This window comes from Oryza brachyantha, chromosome 1 (assembly GCF_000231095.2).
Source record: "Oryza brachyantha chromosome 1, ObraRS2, whole genome shotgun sequence".
NCBI classification, from domain to species: Eukaryota; Viridiplantae; Streptophyta; class Magnoliopsida; order Poales; family Poaceae; genus Oryza; species Oryza brachyantha.
This window is the reverse complement of record NC_023163.2, coordinates 845,116-858,907: the sequence shown is the minus strand read 5'-3', so window position 1 is coordinate 858,907 and position 13,792 is coordinate 845,116. Positions and strand designations below refer to the sequence as shown.

The following is a 13,792-nucleotide window of genomic DNA, read 5'->3' as shown; positions in this document are numbered from 1 at the left end:
GTTTTATCATCTAATAAAAATAAAATTATTAATCGTAATTTTTTTAAATAAGACAAAGAGTTAAACATTGTATCTAACTGCTGAAAAGTTAATTTGTTTTGAGACATAGGGAGTAGCGATAGTTTACGTCTCAGCCGTCTGATCCTGATGATTATGCGGGGTCACTTTTTATTTATTTGGACACGAAAATTTTTATGCTTGGATGGATTATCAAGTTTTAGCTGAACATTTTCAGCTCACTGGAGTACCTGCACATGTTGAATGTCTCACAGATGACAAGAGAAACTTCTGATCAGCATGTGTGCGTAATAAGGGCATGTAACGTTGACTTTTATCGGTTTAAGATAAGATAACATCTGTTCTAGAACACCAGAACGGTTTACTGGAACTGACAGCGGCATTATTGCATCATTATTACCACGACATGTACTCGTAGTACTAATGACTTTTACTACTAGTACAACATGTGTGCAATGTTGCAAGGCAGCCCTCTGGAAAATCTGAAGTCGATTTGTCATTAGTGGCGTTGGTGTTTTTTTTTCCCCTCTATACTCCTTGATATTCCTAGCTGAAAGCAGTCATAGTAAAAGTCAGTACATCCATTCCGATTTGTAAGCACCACCATGTAGAAAAGAGATGAGAGAAAATAATAAAAGGCAAGACCTTTACCACAAAGCTCCAGAAAATTTAGAGCCTTTGGAAAGTGAGAGGGAATCAGAGGCTATTCCAAAGAAAGAAACATGCAAAAGAGCAGTATCAGTGAAGTTGTTGTTAGGTGATACTTATTCCCCCTTCTCTCTTTGCCTCTCTTCTAATTTAAATTTGAGGGAAGAAGGAAGGAGGAGGAGGAGGTGAGGGTGAGCTTGAGTGTTTTCCCTTGGCTTGGCCTCCATTGTTACATCCCCTTCCACTCCATCTCTTGCTTCCCTTAACCCCTCCCCCAATCCCCCTCACCTTGCCTTAACCCCACCCCCCAAATCCAGCCTTCCAAGCTTCAACTTTCTCCTGGAGTTTTGCTGTTGATACCTGGACAAGGTAAAGATTTGCTTTTTTATTTGCTTCTTGCTGTTCTAGTTTTGCTATAAGCCTTGAGAGCGTTGAAACCAGCAGCTTCATCTTCCTTTTGTGCTTCCTGCGTCTCTTCTCGTCTCTCTCTTGGTGAGTTCTTGGTGTTGAATTGTTCTTTTCCTGGTGGTGTTTTTATTGTGTTCTTTTGATTCAGCACTAATAGATGTGCTTTGTGGGTTCTGTAATGCTAGCAACCCCCCTCTTGTTCGAGCTCTCATCGATTAGTTGGCCATGGTTCCCTTCCATTCTATGAAAAGATGTCATTTTTCGTCAAGCCTTGTTCATAAATCCTGTGCGGGTTTTGACTGTTCTTGGTGCAGTTGCTGCTCGGGCCAACTTGATCCAGTGCCTATCAAACAAGTCCAGTTACTTAGCTTCCCATTTCTTGCGGTTATTACCATCACGGAGCAGTTGGCTCCTGTCAGTTCGTACCAAAAGGGCAGCAGTTGCATCCCCATCCTTCCACCACATGCCTGACGAACTCCTTGGTTTCCCTCTTGGATTCGTGGTGTTCTCCTAGGCCATTACACTGATTCTTTTTTTTATTAGGAGCATAGATTGTTGCAAGAAATGATTCAGGCTGCTTGGATGGCGATTTCTGAACCATGTGGACTGCATGGTTGTGCAGGATTAATGGGCGACCATCTCGCATTGCTTGTGGATCGGCTGCTGACGGAGTCGACGCTGGACGCGGCAATCAGGAAGCAGGTGGCCGATTTGCAGGCGGAGACGGTGGCGATCGACTACTGCTGCGACGGCGATGGCGGCTCCGCGAGGAAGATGGTGGAGTGCAGGATTTGCCAGGAGGAGGATTGGGATACCAGCATGGAGGCTCCCTGTGCCTGCTGCGGCAGCCTCAAGGTCATTGCTTTTCTTGGCTTTCTGATTCTGTATTTCTGGTTTGTGTTATGAAAAAGATCTCTCTTTTTTTTCAGATGGGAAATTTGGTCTTCTCTTTTAGTGGGAGAAGATAAATTAGTTAATTGGTGTCCATGATTTTCTTGTTGTCACTTTAGATTTCTAGTTATGGAGTAGTTCACTAGTTGACTTGGGATGAAAATTGTTGACATTTATGGTTGGGGGTTAGATGCAGTAGGTTCACTAGGTTGTGCACTTACGAGTAGTGCAATGCTAATTTAAGTGTGCAAAAAAAAAGGTCAATGCTAAAATTTAGTGTTGTTGTTGCTAGAATAACTGCATTTGGCTCAATGTACCTTAGACGACACCGTCTCTTATTGGCCTTCCTATTTGATAGCGATGTTTCTGATAAATAAAACAAAACAAGGTGTTGGTGTTCTTTCGAAGCAAGGGAAATGGAAGTGGCTATCTATGTGACCTTCACGCAATGTGTGGGGCAACTAACCACATTATCTGCTACTACATGCCAAGGTCAAATGTAGTTGAAACTTCAGTAAAATACTCTGGATTTGGTGCTGTTTGTTGTTTCTTGTTCTAGCAAATGATACTATGATAGTTCTGCAATAGAATGATGTGCTCAGAGTTAACTGAGACTAGATGGTATTTAAGTTGGTCATGCAGGTGAATTGTCACACCATATTAAATTCCTGGCTTCTCCCTTGCAGTATGCGCACCGGAAATGCATTCAGCGTTGGTGCAACGAGAAAGGTGACACCATTTGCGAAATATGTTTGCAGGTAAAATTAATATTGGTTCAACTATGCATTCTCTGTAGCTGTATGGAATTATTTATATTACAGACGAAAGTGCTTGATAGCAATACATTTTGGAGGACATGAAAACTGTTGAAGCATGCATGGGCTAATCTGCTCATATGCTATCTCTTTCTGCAGCAATTCAAACCTGGTTATACTGCCCCACAGCAACTGTTTCACTATGGAAGTATACCGATGAACTTCAGGTACTCTCTCAGAGATCCTAAATGATAATTGGTTGCTGTGCGTACTAGCCAGTGTCTGTAAATTCTTACATCTTTGTTTGTTTCTTTCCCTGATCCCTCCTACAGGGGGAATTGGGAGATTGGTAGGCAAGATCTCCATGATTCCCAGATAATAACAATGGTGCCATCAGAGCGGGACTTTATGGATGGTTATGAGGACTACTTACCCACAAGGACAAGAAGCAGCACACTGTGTTGCCGAACAGTCGCCATAATTGTGAGATTTCTTACATCTGGATAGATATCGTTTTATGACAAGTATCTATCATCCTTGCTAATTCTTATGTTTCCTTTCTGAATTCTGATGGAAGTGTGTCACTGTGATTCAATAGTTCATGGCGCTCTTGGTTCTTCGGCACACGCTTCCTCTTATGATTGGTGGGAATGGGGAGTACTCATTGGCCCTATTCTCGGTAAGATTGACCACCAACATTGTGTTTAGATCATCGCTGCAATTTTTATCACACTTGTCTAGTTGTCTTTGAGTTCAAGCCTCTGACTACATGTCTGTACTTCTGATGGGGTAAAAAGATTCTTGTATTGAGGACTGCGGGAATTCTATTTCCGATCTTGGTCATGGTGAGAGCATTGGCAACCTTCCATCGTCGTCGTCGCCAGCAGGTAATTCTATCATTTCATGATCTCAGCTGCCATTGTTGGAACCTCCTCAGGTGCAGTGATTCTGATGATGGTCACTGTCTGAACCAATGTAGCCCTAATCCTGCTCAATCTAGCTGGAAGTAGGATGCATATTATCATTCAGTACCAGAAGGTCTACACCTGAGCAGAGTTCATCTTACTGTTCATAGTATAAGCTACAGTCTTCTTGGCTAGATCATAACTCTGGGATCTAGATCACTTAACACTGCAGGAAAGCCGGGAAATGTATATGACTTCGTCAGACAGTGAAGAGGAGGAGGGGGATTCAGATACCAATTCTGCACAGCCAATTCACTCTCAGACACGCCTGGTGCCAATTTACTGACATGATCAAGAACGATGTCTTCACCTCCAGTATCGGCTTTGTGTGGTTTGCACTTCATAGAGCAAAAATTCGCGCAAAAAAATCAAAAAAAAAGAGAGAGAGAGAGAGAAAAAAGAAGAAGAAAGTGACCATATGTGACATAGTAAATGAAGATAGTTTGAAGCCACTCGCTTCAAGGTGCACTTGCAAGAATGTAGTGGCTCTGTACATATGAGAAAGGAACTGATCGCCTGCTAACCCAGATGCTGTAACTTGTGAGCTTCTCTTGCACTGCAGCAAGTTCAGCTACCTCCTATGTATTGAAAATATTGTTACTATTCAGATTACTTGCAAATGGAAGGAATTACACGTTATTTTCTGGATTCATCTACTCGCGTTACTCATTTTACAATCGCAATCATTTTCATCGATAATAGTAGAGCCAGAATGCAAATTGGGAATTCCATATTCCCATGGGTTCTTCAACCCATGCACGTCAGGTCACAGGATCTGCTATTGCCTGACCGATTGGTTAATTGTTGATGACTTGGTTCAGCTACCAGAGCACAAAGTTATGCATATATGATGTAATAGTTGCTTGTCACGCTTTCAACGAGTACAGCCATCAAGAATTCAAGACATAACAAAGCAACGTAACAACTGAATAATCTATCTGACAAAGTAGACTATAACCCAGAAGAGAAACTACAGTAATGGAGATACACACTGGGATCACGAGTTAGTGAGAAAAAGAAGAGCATACATATATATATTTCAGCTATGCAAGAAAGCAACGGTTGTGATGCATGAACTATCCACGCTGGGGTAAGTTTGAACATGGTCGAGATACTTGAACACCGCAGCATCACTGGCTTGAGCACCTTCGGGGCCCATAGCACCCAGCTTTCTTTGGTTGAAGTTCTCTGCCTCCTGGACCAACTCATCTTTGGTTCTGCTACATGATGTGATAACCTAAGCACATGCAAAAGTAGCATCAGAGGCCATCTTAACATACATGAGTTTCAAGAAATAGTTAATGTAATTGTGAAATTATATAGGTAAAGCAGGATCACTAAGTTAAACAGAACACCATATGTTGTAGATGGCAACTTGGTTATTTCCATTGGTAGAATATGCAAGCGTTCCACCACAATAAACAGTTTGAATTTGTTGCAAGTGAGACACCATGCAACAAAAGGTTTTTTTGGGTTGAATGTGATGGAAGTACTGACCAGTATGCCACCAGGAGAAACCAGCCCTGCAACCGACTGCCAATACATCATTCTGAAATGCAGCAAATTGGAAATAGATTAACACACTGAAACCAACGAGCAGTGTGATCCATGGCAGTCCAAACAATTTAAGCAATTTAGAGTATCTAGCCATTCCTAATATTACGTGGCATATACGAATTTATGGTAATCAATCATAAAGATTAAAGCACATATCAACATCTTCGCACACATTACCTCTTTACAGGTCCATCGGGGTGCAACCCAATCGCGTCTAGAGTTCCTTCATCCATCACAAGTTCAAATCTCCTCTCCAACTTTGACTCTAACACGTCATCAACCTACAAGAGAAAGATTCATATAAGCTAAATTAGCTCTTTCCTCCTCTTGCTGTTTTAAAGCACTTTGTTCAAGGGAGTTGATAGTTAGCTGCACAACCTTGGAAGGTGTTATTTTGGTATCTAAGAGACAAACAGATGGCCATGGATGGGCACATTATACAGTATAGCACAATAAGAACACAAAATTGTGAACATACAGATATGGACATATGCATCCAATGGTCCAGTGCTCAACTCACCAGGAAATTAATGTGCTCAAACCCATCACGAATTGCAAGATTACGAGCAACCTCAATCGCACCTTCACTATGGTCAATCCCAGTCAGATCAGAAAACCTGTATATGGACATATCAGTACTGCCAAGAGTCATTAACATTGCAGCAGAGTGAAATGCATAGTTGAATATCTCCTAATATATAAAACTACTCCAAGGCAATAGAGATGTTCTCACTATCGACAGTCATAAAGCTATTCAAGGAAAAAAAAACATGACTATACTAGCATGATCCCTTTGCTTAACAGCAAACCCAGATGCAGCTTCCAAGAAAGACCATTGAAAAATTGATAGGTCTAGCTATCTTAATCAGTTCTACTTGTCATGTTTATGTAGATGCCAAACTTTACAACTCCAAATTCATGCTCTCTAATTATATAGAGGGCTGTCAAAAAACGTTAAGAAAAGCATCTCAACACCAATACATTGAAGTTGACAAGGATATCAGCATTTTTCACGTTAAAGTAAGCTGAGATTGAAGAAATGGAAATGAAAGATTGTCATTTAATCGGTATACCCTTGCTTTGCAAGCTGTTGCAGTAGTCGACCGCTCCCAGTTCCTATGTCGAGTACACTGCAGCTACACAAATCTTTGTCGGAACACAAGTTTTTTGTCCAGCCTATGAGGACATCCATGTTCTCTGTGCCAAACCTACAATGGGACTAGTTAGGCTTATGTTGTAGCAAGTAATATAACCATTGAAGAGGTAGAGCAAGAAAAACTGTACATCTTTTTTACTATTTTACCCTTAAAATGGAACATTACTGCAAAAAAGCTAGTCCATCCAATAGTAGCTAGACAGGCAAAAGACAAGACTAAAAGCTCTGATTTTCATTTGGCCAATGAGCAGTGGGCAACAGGCAAACCTCACATAGAAGACAAATACTCAAAAACATATTGGCTGATATCAAAACTACTGTCTTATTAGTTTTTGCAATGCTAACATGTTATGCATTCCCCAATGAGGGAAAAAACTAGTTTTGTTCAATGTTATTCTAATCATGTTGTGAACAAAAAGCTACAACATAATTCCCATGATGAGAACTACACTCTATTCATAATCTTACCAGTCGTCTGCGTGGCTTCGTTCTTGAAAATTAGCAAGGTAATCTGCATAAGAGCCATCCTGATGATAATTCGGCAGGCCCAGCATCGGTGGCTCCATTTCGCTGGAGTCCGGCACATCCTTGTCGAAGCTGTTCAGCATTCACAACACCGACAACATGAGTCAGCCGAGCAGACAAACAAACAAAAAATCATTCTAAGGACCAAAATGCAAATACCGCGAGAGCGTTGGACCAAATCGCACGATCCAATTCACACAATGCCCCTCTTCTTCCCCAAAACACAAAGGGAAATCAGATCACACGGCGCAACAAGCAACGGCGGACCGCGGGAATGGGATCAGCTCACCTGAAATCGGTGGAGGGGTTGGCGGCGACGGAGGCCGTGGACGCGGCCGCGTGGGCGGAGCAGGAGGCGAGGAGAACCTCGGTGGCGTCGGCGTACCGCTGCTCGTCGTCGAGGGTGCTCCCGTAGTCGCTCTTGATGGACCACGAGTCCGCCGCCACCGACCGGTCGTCGTCGGAGGCCATCTCGCCGGGGGGGCCCGGGGGCCCCCCCGGGCCTCCTCCCGCGCCCCCGCCGCCGCTGACCATCCTGGTCGGGAAGATCTCCGGGTCCTCGGGCGGCCACCGTATCCCCGCCATGGCCCCGCGCGCCTTAGCCCAAACCCTAGCCCGGCTGGCTCGGCCGCCGCGCCGCGTCGTCGCGGGTGGTGGTGGTGGTGCCGCCCTCCTGTGTCGGGACGACGACGAGTCGACGAGTGAATGATTTGAGGTGGCTTCTCGGGAGGAGCAGGAAGGGTCAATGGCAGGTGGGCCTCAGCCTGATTGGCCCACCTGTCGGTGTGATAGCCGATTGGATTTGCCGCGGGGACCGAGGAGGAACGGCGGGTACATGGGAAGCGGTCACTGGTATGTGGGCCCACTTATGCATGGGGGCCATGTGGCAGTGGGACCAGGGTAGGGTAGAGCGGTGCAGGCCGGATTTCGCGGGAAACGTTGATGTTAAACGGAAGGATGGCCGTTAGTCGTTGGGGCTGGGCCGATTTTTTTATTGGTGGACCGGGCCGATTTTATAATGACAGTAGGGTGAGTCTGGTAGGAAAGAAAAGTTAAATCGCTTGATATTTATATACGTGGATACAGATGAATTCGGGGACACACATATATATATATATATAATTTAAATAGAGATAAAATATTTTATAATATAAAACCGATGAAGTGTGTTATTAGTGAATGATAAACTAAGTACGGTTAGTTATTGAAAACTTAAAATAAATTGATATGATTTTCCGAAACAAGTTTTAGATTGAAATTCATATTATTTGCTCTACGCTTTTGAAATGAGTATGTTTTTTCATAAAAAAATCTACTACTCCTGTATTGATTTACCTATGCTTTCAAAAAAAATGTTTTAAGATATTTTATTAAGCTTATTTCTTGAAATGTTTAGTTTATCCCTATAATCAAGTAAATAATCTGCATCATTAATTCGCTCAATAATCTAAATCAAATGGGGCATAGAACATCATGGAATTGTTGAAATTTTGAATTCATCAGACGAATTTGTCCCTGTTTCAAACATGGCAATTTTGGGGTATGTGAAACCAAGCAAAAAAAACTGTAAGATGCTTCACCCCATAGGCCCTTTATCTAAATCGGCTCTGAATTTTCTGATGAATTGGCAGCGAAATTTCTATATGATCACAGAGTTAGTAGATGATGTACTGGCATATCTAATGATATCTCATCGTTTGCTTCAAAGAAGCATGGTGTGGTGCATGCAAGTATAAAGAGGCCCCCTGAGACTTGCTCCCTTTGTTGTTTTCCCTGCAAGTTGCCCTATTATGCACAGCTGATATCCAGTCCAGTATACAGCTTCAGCTCCAGTCATATACAGCATCATATCATATCAATTGTTCCCTACAGGCTACATACAGCCTGTGTACCTGCTGCTCAAGTGGTTAGAAGAATGCCTCCACACAACCAATCACATTTAAGGATCATTCTCTTTGTTCTTTCTTTTGCTTGTCATCTTAATTCTTAAATGTTATGAAAAAAATGCTTTTAAAAAGTTGCATTTGGATTATGTTTCCATTTATAAATTTGGGGGAAACATAGCCCCGGGTTTTGTCTCCAGGGACAATTTTGTTCGTTTGATTGGTCATCTTTATGAGATTCTGGGAGGATTATACAGAGTGAATTAATGTTTTTAGTTTTTTTTGCCACAAAATACCAGAACAATTATAGCAAAAAAAAAAAGGTGAACATCACAGAAGAAAAGCATAGCCAGGTCTTGTTTCAAGGAACATGTTTCCTTTTTTATTGCTGATCTTTATGATATCTGATGGGAATATACATAATGGATATAATTTCTTGTCGCAAAATCTCAAAACTATAGAGCAAAAAAAAAATGTGAGCTTTACAGAGGAAGAAAAAAGAAAAAGAAGAAGAGAAAAGGAAAAAGGAAATAGGGAAAAATAGCTAGAGCTAGCTAATGTACACTCGAGAGCCAGCTCAAGCTAGCTGCCTAACACTAGCAAAAGCAAGCTGCTTACGTCTCCGGCGACCGATCAACCGCCGGCTCACGGCACCTCGTCGATGGCCTCCAGCCGTGGATGCCATGATCGGTTCCGCCTCATGCCGGCGGCGCCGCCGCTCGGCTTGACTCCTCCAGCGGCGGCGGCGTCCGGCGCCTGGAGCTGCAGGCTGAGCACCGGAAAGAACTTGCCGCCATCATCGCTCATCATCTCGTCGTCGTCCGTCGGCTCGCTGCTCCGGCCATGGCTCCCGTCGCGACTCCGACCGGTGGCGATCCTCTTCCACGACGAGGTGGCCGCGGTGGCGGCGTGGAAGCTGGAGAGCGCGACCATCTCCTCATCGGTGAGCACGGAGTAGAGCATGTCCATGGGCAGGAGGAAATACGCCCGCCGCGGCTCGAGGAGCTCGTCCGCCGCGACACCGGGTACCCGGCAGCCGACGGCGAGGCGGCCAGAGTCGCAAACGAACTGCCCCGGGTAGTCGACCATGAGCTCCGACGCCCTGACCGGCCGCGCGAGCCGCGTCACTGTCCCATCGACATGGATAATCTTGCACGCCGTCGACGACGACGACGACCCGCCACCCGCCACCGGAGCCAGCGGTATGCACGACGGCGTGATCCCCATGAGATAGAGAGAGAAAGACAGCAGGTGAGGGAGATCGTTTGATGAAGAGGCAATGGTCTATATGCAGCAGCACAAGTTGGTTGGTAGCGCGGGGAAGAAGACAAGCTAATGATTAGTGTGTTTGAGGGGTTAGGAGCAGCTTGCTTAATTATCTAATGCTAATCCCAATTTGTTTATCTACGACCTAGGCTAGGACGAATTGATCAAAATGGATACAAAACGTGGCAGCGAGAGGATGAACTACAGGTTGGCAGGGACAAGCTAGATTAGTGCATGCCATCAAGCTAACCGCCGGATTGACGGGCTTGGTGCGATGTCACTGTTCTACAACTCTAGCTAGCATAAGATCGAGATGATTATTCCATCCAGGCTTAACGCTAGCTTAAGCAGGATCTTTGATTAGTTAGCTAGCGTTTTGGGGGGAGAAAAAAAAGATAATCTTGGTTTTGCAGGCTGCTGCTTAGAATATGGACATGTTCTGGCAATGTCCGGCACCAACGACCTCTTTTGCTAGCTAGAGCTAGCAAGCGTTGAGTTGGAAGCCACAAACTGATCGATCAAAAACTATTGTTCTTCTTTGTTTATGTCTGCCTTTCTTTCCAGAGTAAGCCAGCAGAATTGATGGATCGATCGAATCAGGAGGTGAAATTTATGTGCAGGCAGAGTTCTGAATTTGTGTGTCTAAGCTCTGAAGATTGCAGCCTTAGCTGATCGATTTTTCACTGCGCAGTTTAACAGTCAGGAGTTTAACTGAAATTAATCATGTTCTATAAAACTACAAACTGCAAAAATATTGGGGGCTTCAGAACTGATTCCAGTTTCGCCTTCGTGGGAAAGAAAGAGCGAGTGTATTTTATAACTTAGCTTAACGCAATGCTCTTTTCTTTAATTATTATTGTTCTTCTGCTCTAGGCAACCAAAATGTTAAACAAACAAGTAGATTAATAAAGTATTAAGATGTGCGTGTTGCTAAGCGAATACGACGACGGATCCAGCTTGCATTCAACCAACCTAACTAAAATCTGAGGATCTGGCATTTGGCCCCTCCATATATTCCCATATATCTGCCTCTTGTGTTCAGTTCCATGCCTGCGATGGCAATCAAGGAAATGGAATCCTAAGAGAAATGTTTATTAATGTGTTTCTTTATTCACTCTTCGGCGATGCAAAAAGGCCAATATCTATAATCTAACCATCGTTCTGTAAATTGTTTACAGGTGTTAATTTCACATTACGTGCCAATTTAGCTCAATACTTTACCCAAAATTTTCGCTTTTCCTTATGATTATACCAACATTTGACTTTTCATCCTTAAATTTGGAGTTGATTTAGAAAAATCTTTTTTATTGAAGTTTATTTTTCAGCATTGACTTTTAGATCGCTAATAATACGTATATAAAAGTTTTATTCATAAATTATTTTTTATTTGAAAATATGTCGTTTGTTTTTTTAATGAAACAGTAAAACAATTACTCCCTTTGCATTTCCTACTCTGCCATTTGACTCCACAGGGAAAAAAACCTTGGCAGTTTGGCGTGCAATATTTGCATTTCCAACTCCTAACACAAAGAATAATTTGTGAATATCTTTTATATTTATTCTTAACAATCTAAAAAGGTGGGAAAATAAACTTTGGTGAAAAAACCCAAAATTAACTTTAAATTTAAGAATGAAGATTAAAATTTTGACTTATAAACATAAGCAAAAACTAAAGGATGCTAATTTCGCATCAGCTTTTCATCCTTTGGCAGTTTGGCTTATGAATGGTGCAGGAAACAACATATGCAATTTATGCAAAAATCAATGAACTCTATTAATCTAAACCTATTTTTTAACCCTTAACTATAAAAGATTTTTTTACCATTATTATGTTTTCTATGATTTTATGAACATATCTTTTAAAAACAAAAAAAATACCCATTTCACGATGACGTTTGGTGGCAATATGGTGTCGCCAAATTGCGAGGTAACACCCACCTTGTCACTAAATGGGGGGCGAGAAGTTTGGGGCTCTTAAGTACGTGTCCCTTGCATGCATATATTGATCTATATAGGGTGTCTTCGTGTCATGTTACCTTTAGGTGACACCACTTATTATTTTTTTGAAAAAACTATATAAAAATCAATTCCTTTACATTAAACTCGAAAAATCAAACAAACAACACCCTGTTATTGTTTTTAGTGGTGTTTTTGCCATGATAAGAGCCATCCTATTATTCCTAACTTGGCTACATCTTATCTAGTAGTGGTAACTCCCAAACCGCAAATTCAAGCATATGAGGCTACTCACCATTCTCTCTTAAAAAAAGCCTAACAACAAAATCCTCTAATTACTTGTGAATTTCAAAATAGATTCTACATGTGCCAATATGATGGTTATATTTTCATAATGACATACGGATACTTACTAGTATATCATAATATTTGTACAAGTCGATATCTTTGTATCTGTGTTTTGGGATATGGCTAAAGATTGTATGTCATTGTATTGAGATCAAGGGTGTTAACATCAGCATGCTTGCAAGGAAATGTCATGTGCATAGAGGAAGATAAAGGGTGATGAATGAATGACTATATCTCGCAGGGCGCATGCACGACTATGACCTAGCTACTGCATACAGTAGACCAACTCCCCACCCCCATGCGAGAGGGATGCATCCTTTGCAACTGTGCTAGTTATATTTCTTTTAAGTTCTTTACTAAATGTGATGGACCATATGAGTCAATGACGATGTAATAATCGAACCCTAATTCATGGAATGCCAAAAAATTAAGGAAAAAAAATCCATTTACTCCCCCAAACTAATTGCTCGGACTAGTTAACCACGTAAACTGTTTGCTAGTTCATCTTACCCATAAAGTATTAAAGAAAATTCACTCCACTGCTTTATAATATTTCTCTTCGTTGTTATTGTTGTTATTGTTAATAAAAGTTGTATGTTAAGCAATTTTTTTAGAATCATATATAACACCTTATCAAAGTTTAAAAGTATTTTCATTTTGTTGTGGCTATTTGCTTGAATTTAAAATATTGGTGTTTAAATCAGTCTAAGGTGTTTCTAACTTATGTAACAAATTTAAAAAAATATATAAAAAATGACGATATATAAGTTGTAATGCATCTAGCATTGTAACAAAATTTCAGAGCAAACCATAATAGATTAACAAAAAATAGTCTAGGGTATAAAATGAGCAAACAAATAATTAGAGGGTTAAGTGCTCTAACAAAATAGTTCAGAGGAGTAAAACTTTTTTTTTCCAAAAATCAATATCTTATTTGCGTACTAAGATTTCTTGGGCCTTTAGATGACTCCTATTGAACAAAAGGAAAAAGTTCACCAAAGGTCCCTGAACTTACAAGCGAGTCCGTCTTTCATCCCTTAACCGGAATATCGGAAATGTATACCCCTGAACTTGTATAATCCGTTAAAAAAAAGTCCCTTTGCAGTATTGGCTCAAATTTTGACTGGTTTTGCTGATGTGACGTCTGGTGGGTCCCACATGTCAGATTTTTTTAAAAAAATTTCTCCTGTAGGATCGCAACAGAGTAAAAGAACTACCAAATGGGGGGGGGTGAATGGTAGTTAGATAAAAAAACCAAATCTTTTCACGGAAATAAAAGATTACCTTCACAAAAGTCTTAACGAAGCCTCCGGTCGCACTGCGTTTATGCCACCGGTCAGACCGACGTTATATGGCCGGTCAGACCGCTCACATAACCTTGGTCAGACCGACGTTGAGTGGCCGGTCAGACTGCCA

The 13,792-nt window shown here is 41.7% G+C and overlaps 3 protein-coding genes across 8 annotated transcripts; 1 reads left to right on the top strand and 2 right to left on the bottom strand.

Moving 5' to 3' along the window:
- The first annotated feature begins 757 nt into the window (after positions 1 to 757).
- On the top strand, positions 758 to 4,326 carry LOC102702322. 6 transcript variants are annotated; one of them, XR_001550453.2, is made up of 9 exons: positions 837 to 1,035; positions 1,697 to 1,929; positions 2,652 to 2,723; positions 2,880 to 2,947; positions 3,053 to 3,203; positions 3,319 to 3,399; positions 3,518 to 3,607; positions 3,700 to 3,758; positions 3,858 to 3,949. XR_001550453.2 is itself a non-coding variant. In XM_015838288.2 (9 exons), exons 3-9 carry the CDS (start codon positions 1,702 to 1,704, stop codon positions 3,969 to 3,971), a joined length of 804 nt encoding a protein of 267 aa, XP_015693774.1. In that variant the 5' UTR covers positions 837 to 1,035; positions 1,389 to 1,573; positions 1,697 to 1,701; the 3' UTR covers positions 3,972 to 4,326. The 6 variants fall into 6 exon arrangements, 5 of the variants coding, with proteins under 5 accessions (XP_040383307.1, XP_015693774.1, XP_015693770.1 ...); XM_015838288.2 differs by lacking the exon at positions 3,700 to 3,758 and adding an exon at positions 1,389 to 1,573 and having other exon boundaries at positions 3,858 to 4,326; XM_015838284.2 differs by lacking the exon at positions 3,700 to 3,758 and adding an exon at positions 1,389 to 1,576 and having other exon boundaries at positions 3,858 to 4,326.
- Positions 4,327 to 4,513: 187 nt separating this feature from the next.
- On the bottom strand, positions 4,514 to 7,601 carry LOC102702601 (EEF1A lysine methyltransferase 2-like). Its single transcript, XM_040523157.1, has 7 exons — positions 7,213 to 7,601; positions 6,867 to 6,995; positions 6,316 to 6,450; positions 5,763 to 5,859; positions 5,420 to 5,523; positions 5,183 to 5,234; positions 4,514 to 4,922 (listed from the first exon to the last, which is right to left on the bottom strand). Exons 1-7 carry the CDS (start codon positions 7,506 to 7,508, stop codon positions 4,725 to 4,727), a joined length of 1,011 nt encoding a protein of 336 aa, XP_040379091.1. The 5' UTR covers positions 7,509 to 7,601; the 3' UTR covers positions 4,514 to 4,724.
- Positions 7,602 to 9,208: 1,607 nt separating this feature from the next.
- Positions 9,209 to 10,033, bottom strand: LOC102702883. Its single transcript, XM_006643648.2, has one exon. The coding sequence runs from the start codon at positions 10,031 to 10,033 to the stop codon at positions 9,452 to 9,454; it is 582 nt and encodes a 193-aa protein (XP_006643711.1). The 3' UTR covers positions 9,209 to 9,451.
- Between the last annotated feature and the right edge of the window lie 3,759 nt (positions 10,034 to 13,792).

Bases quoted from the DNA above. Each gene is read 5' to 3' on its own strand.
- LOC102702322 (XM_040527373.1), top strand. From the start codon at position 1,702: ATGGGCGACCATCTCGCATTGCTTGTGGATCGGCTGCTGACGGAGTCG. The intron at 2,724-2,879 runs GTAAAATTAATA...CTCTTTCTGCAG, and splicing joins TTTGCGAAATATGTTTGCAG to CAATTCAAACCTGGTTATAC. The intron at 3,400-3,517 runs GTAAGATTGACC...TGGGGTAAAAAG, and splicing joins ACTCATTGGCCCTATTCTCG to ATTCTTGTATTGAGGACTGC.
- LOC102702601 (XM_040523157.1), bottom strand. From the start codon at position 7,508: ATGGCGGGGATACGGTGGCCGCCCGAGGACCCGGAGATCTTCCCGACC. The intron at 6,451-6,866 runs GTAAGATTATGA...GTCCCATTGTAG, and splicing joins CGAAGCCACGCAGACGACTG to GTTTGGCACAGAGAACATGG. The intron at 4,923-5,182 runs GTCAGTACTTCC...GCATGTGCTTAG, and splicing joins TTTCTCCTGGTGGCATACTG to GTTATCACATCATGTAGCAG.
- LOC102702883 (XM_006643648.2), bottom strand. From the start codon at position 10,033: ATGGGGATCACGCCGTCGTGCATACCGCTGGCTCCGGTGGCGGGTGGC.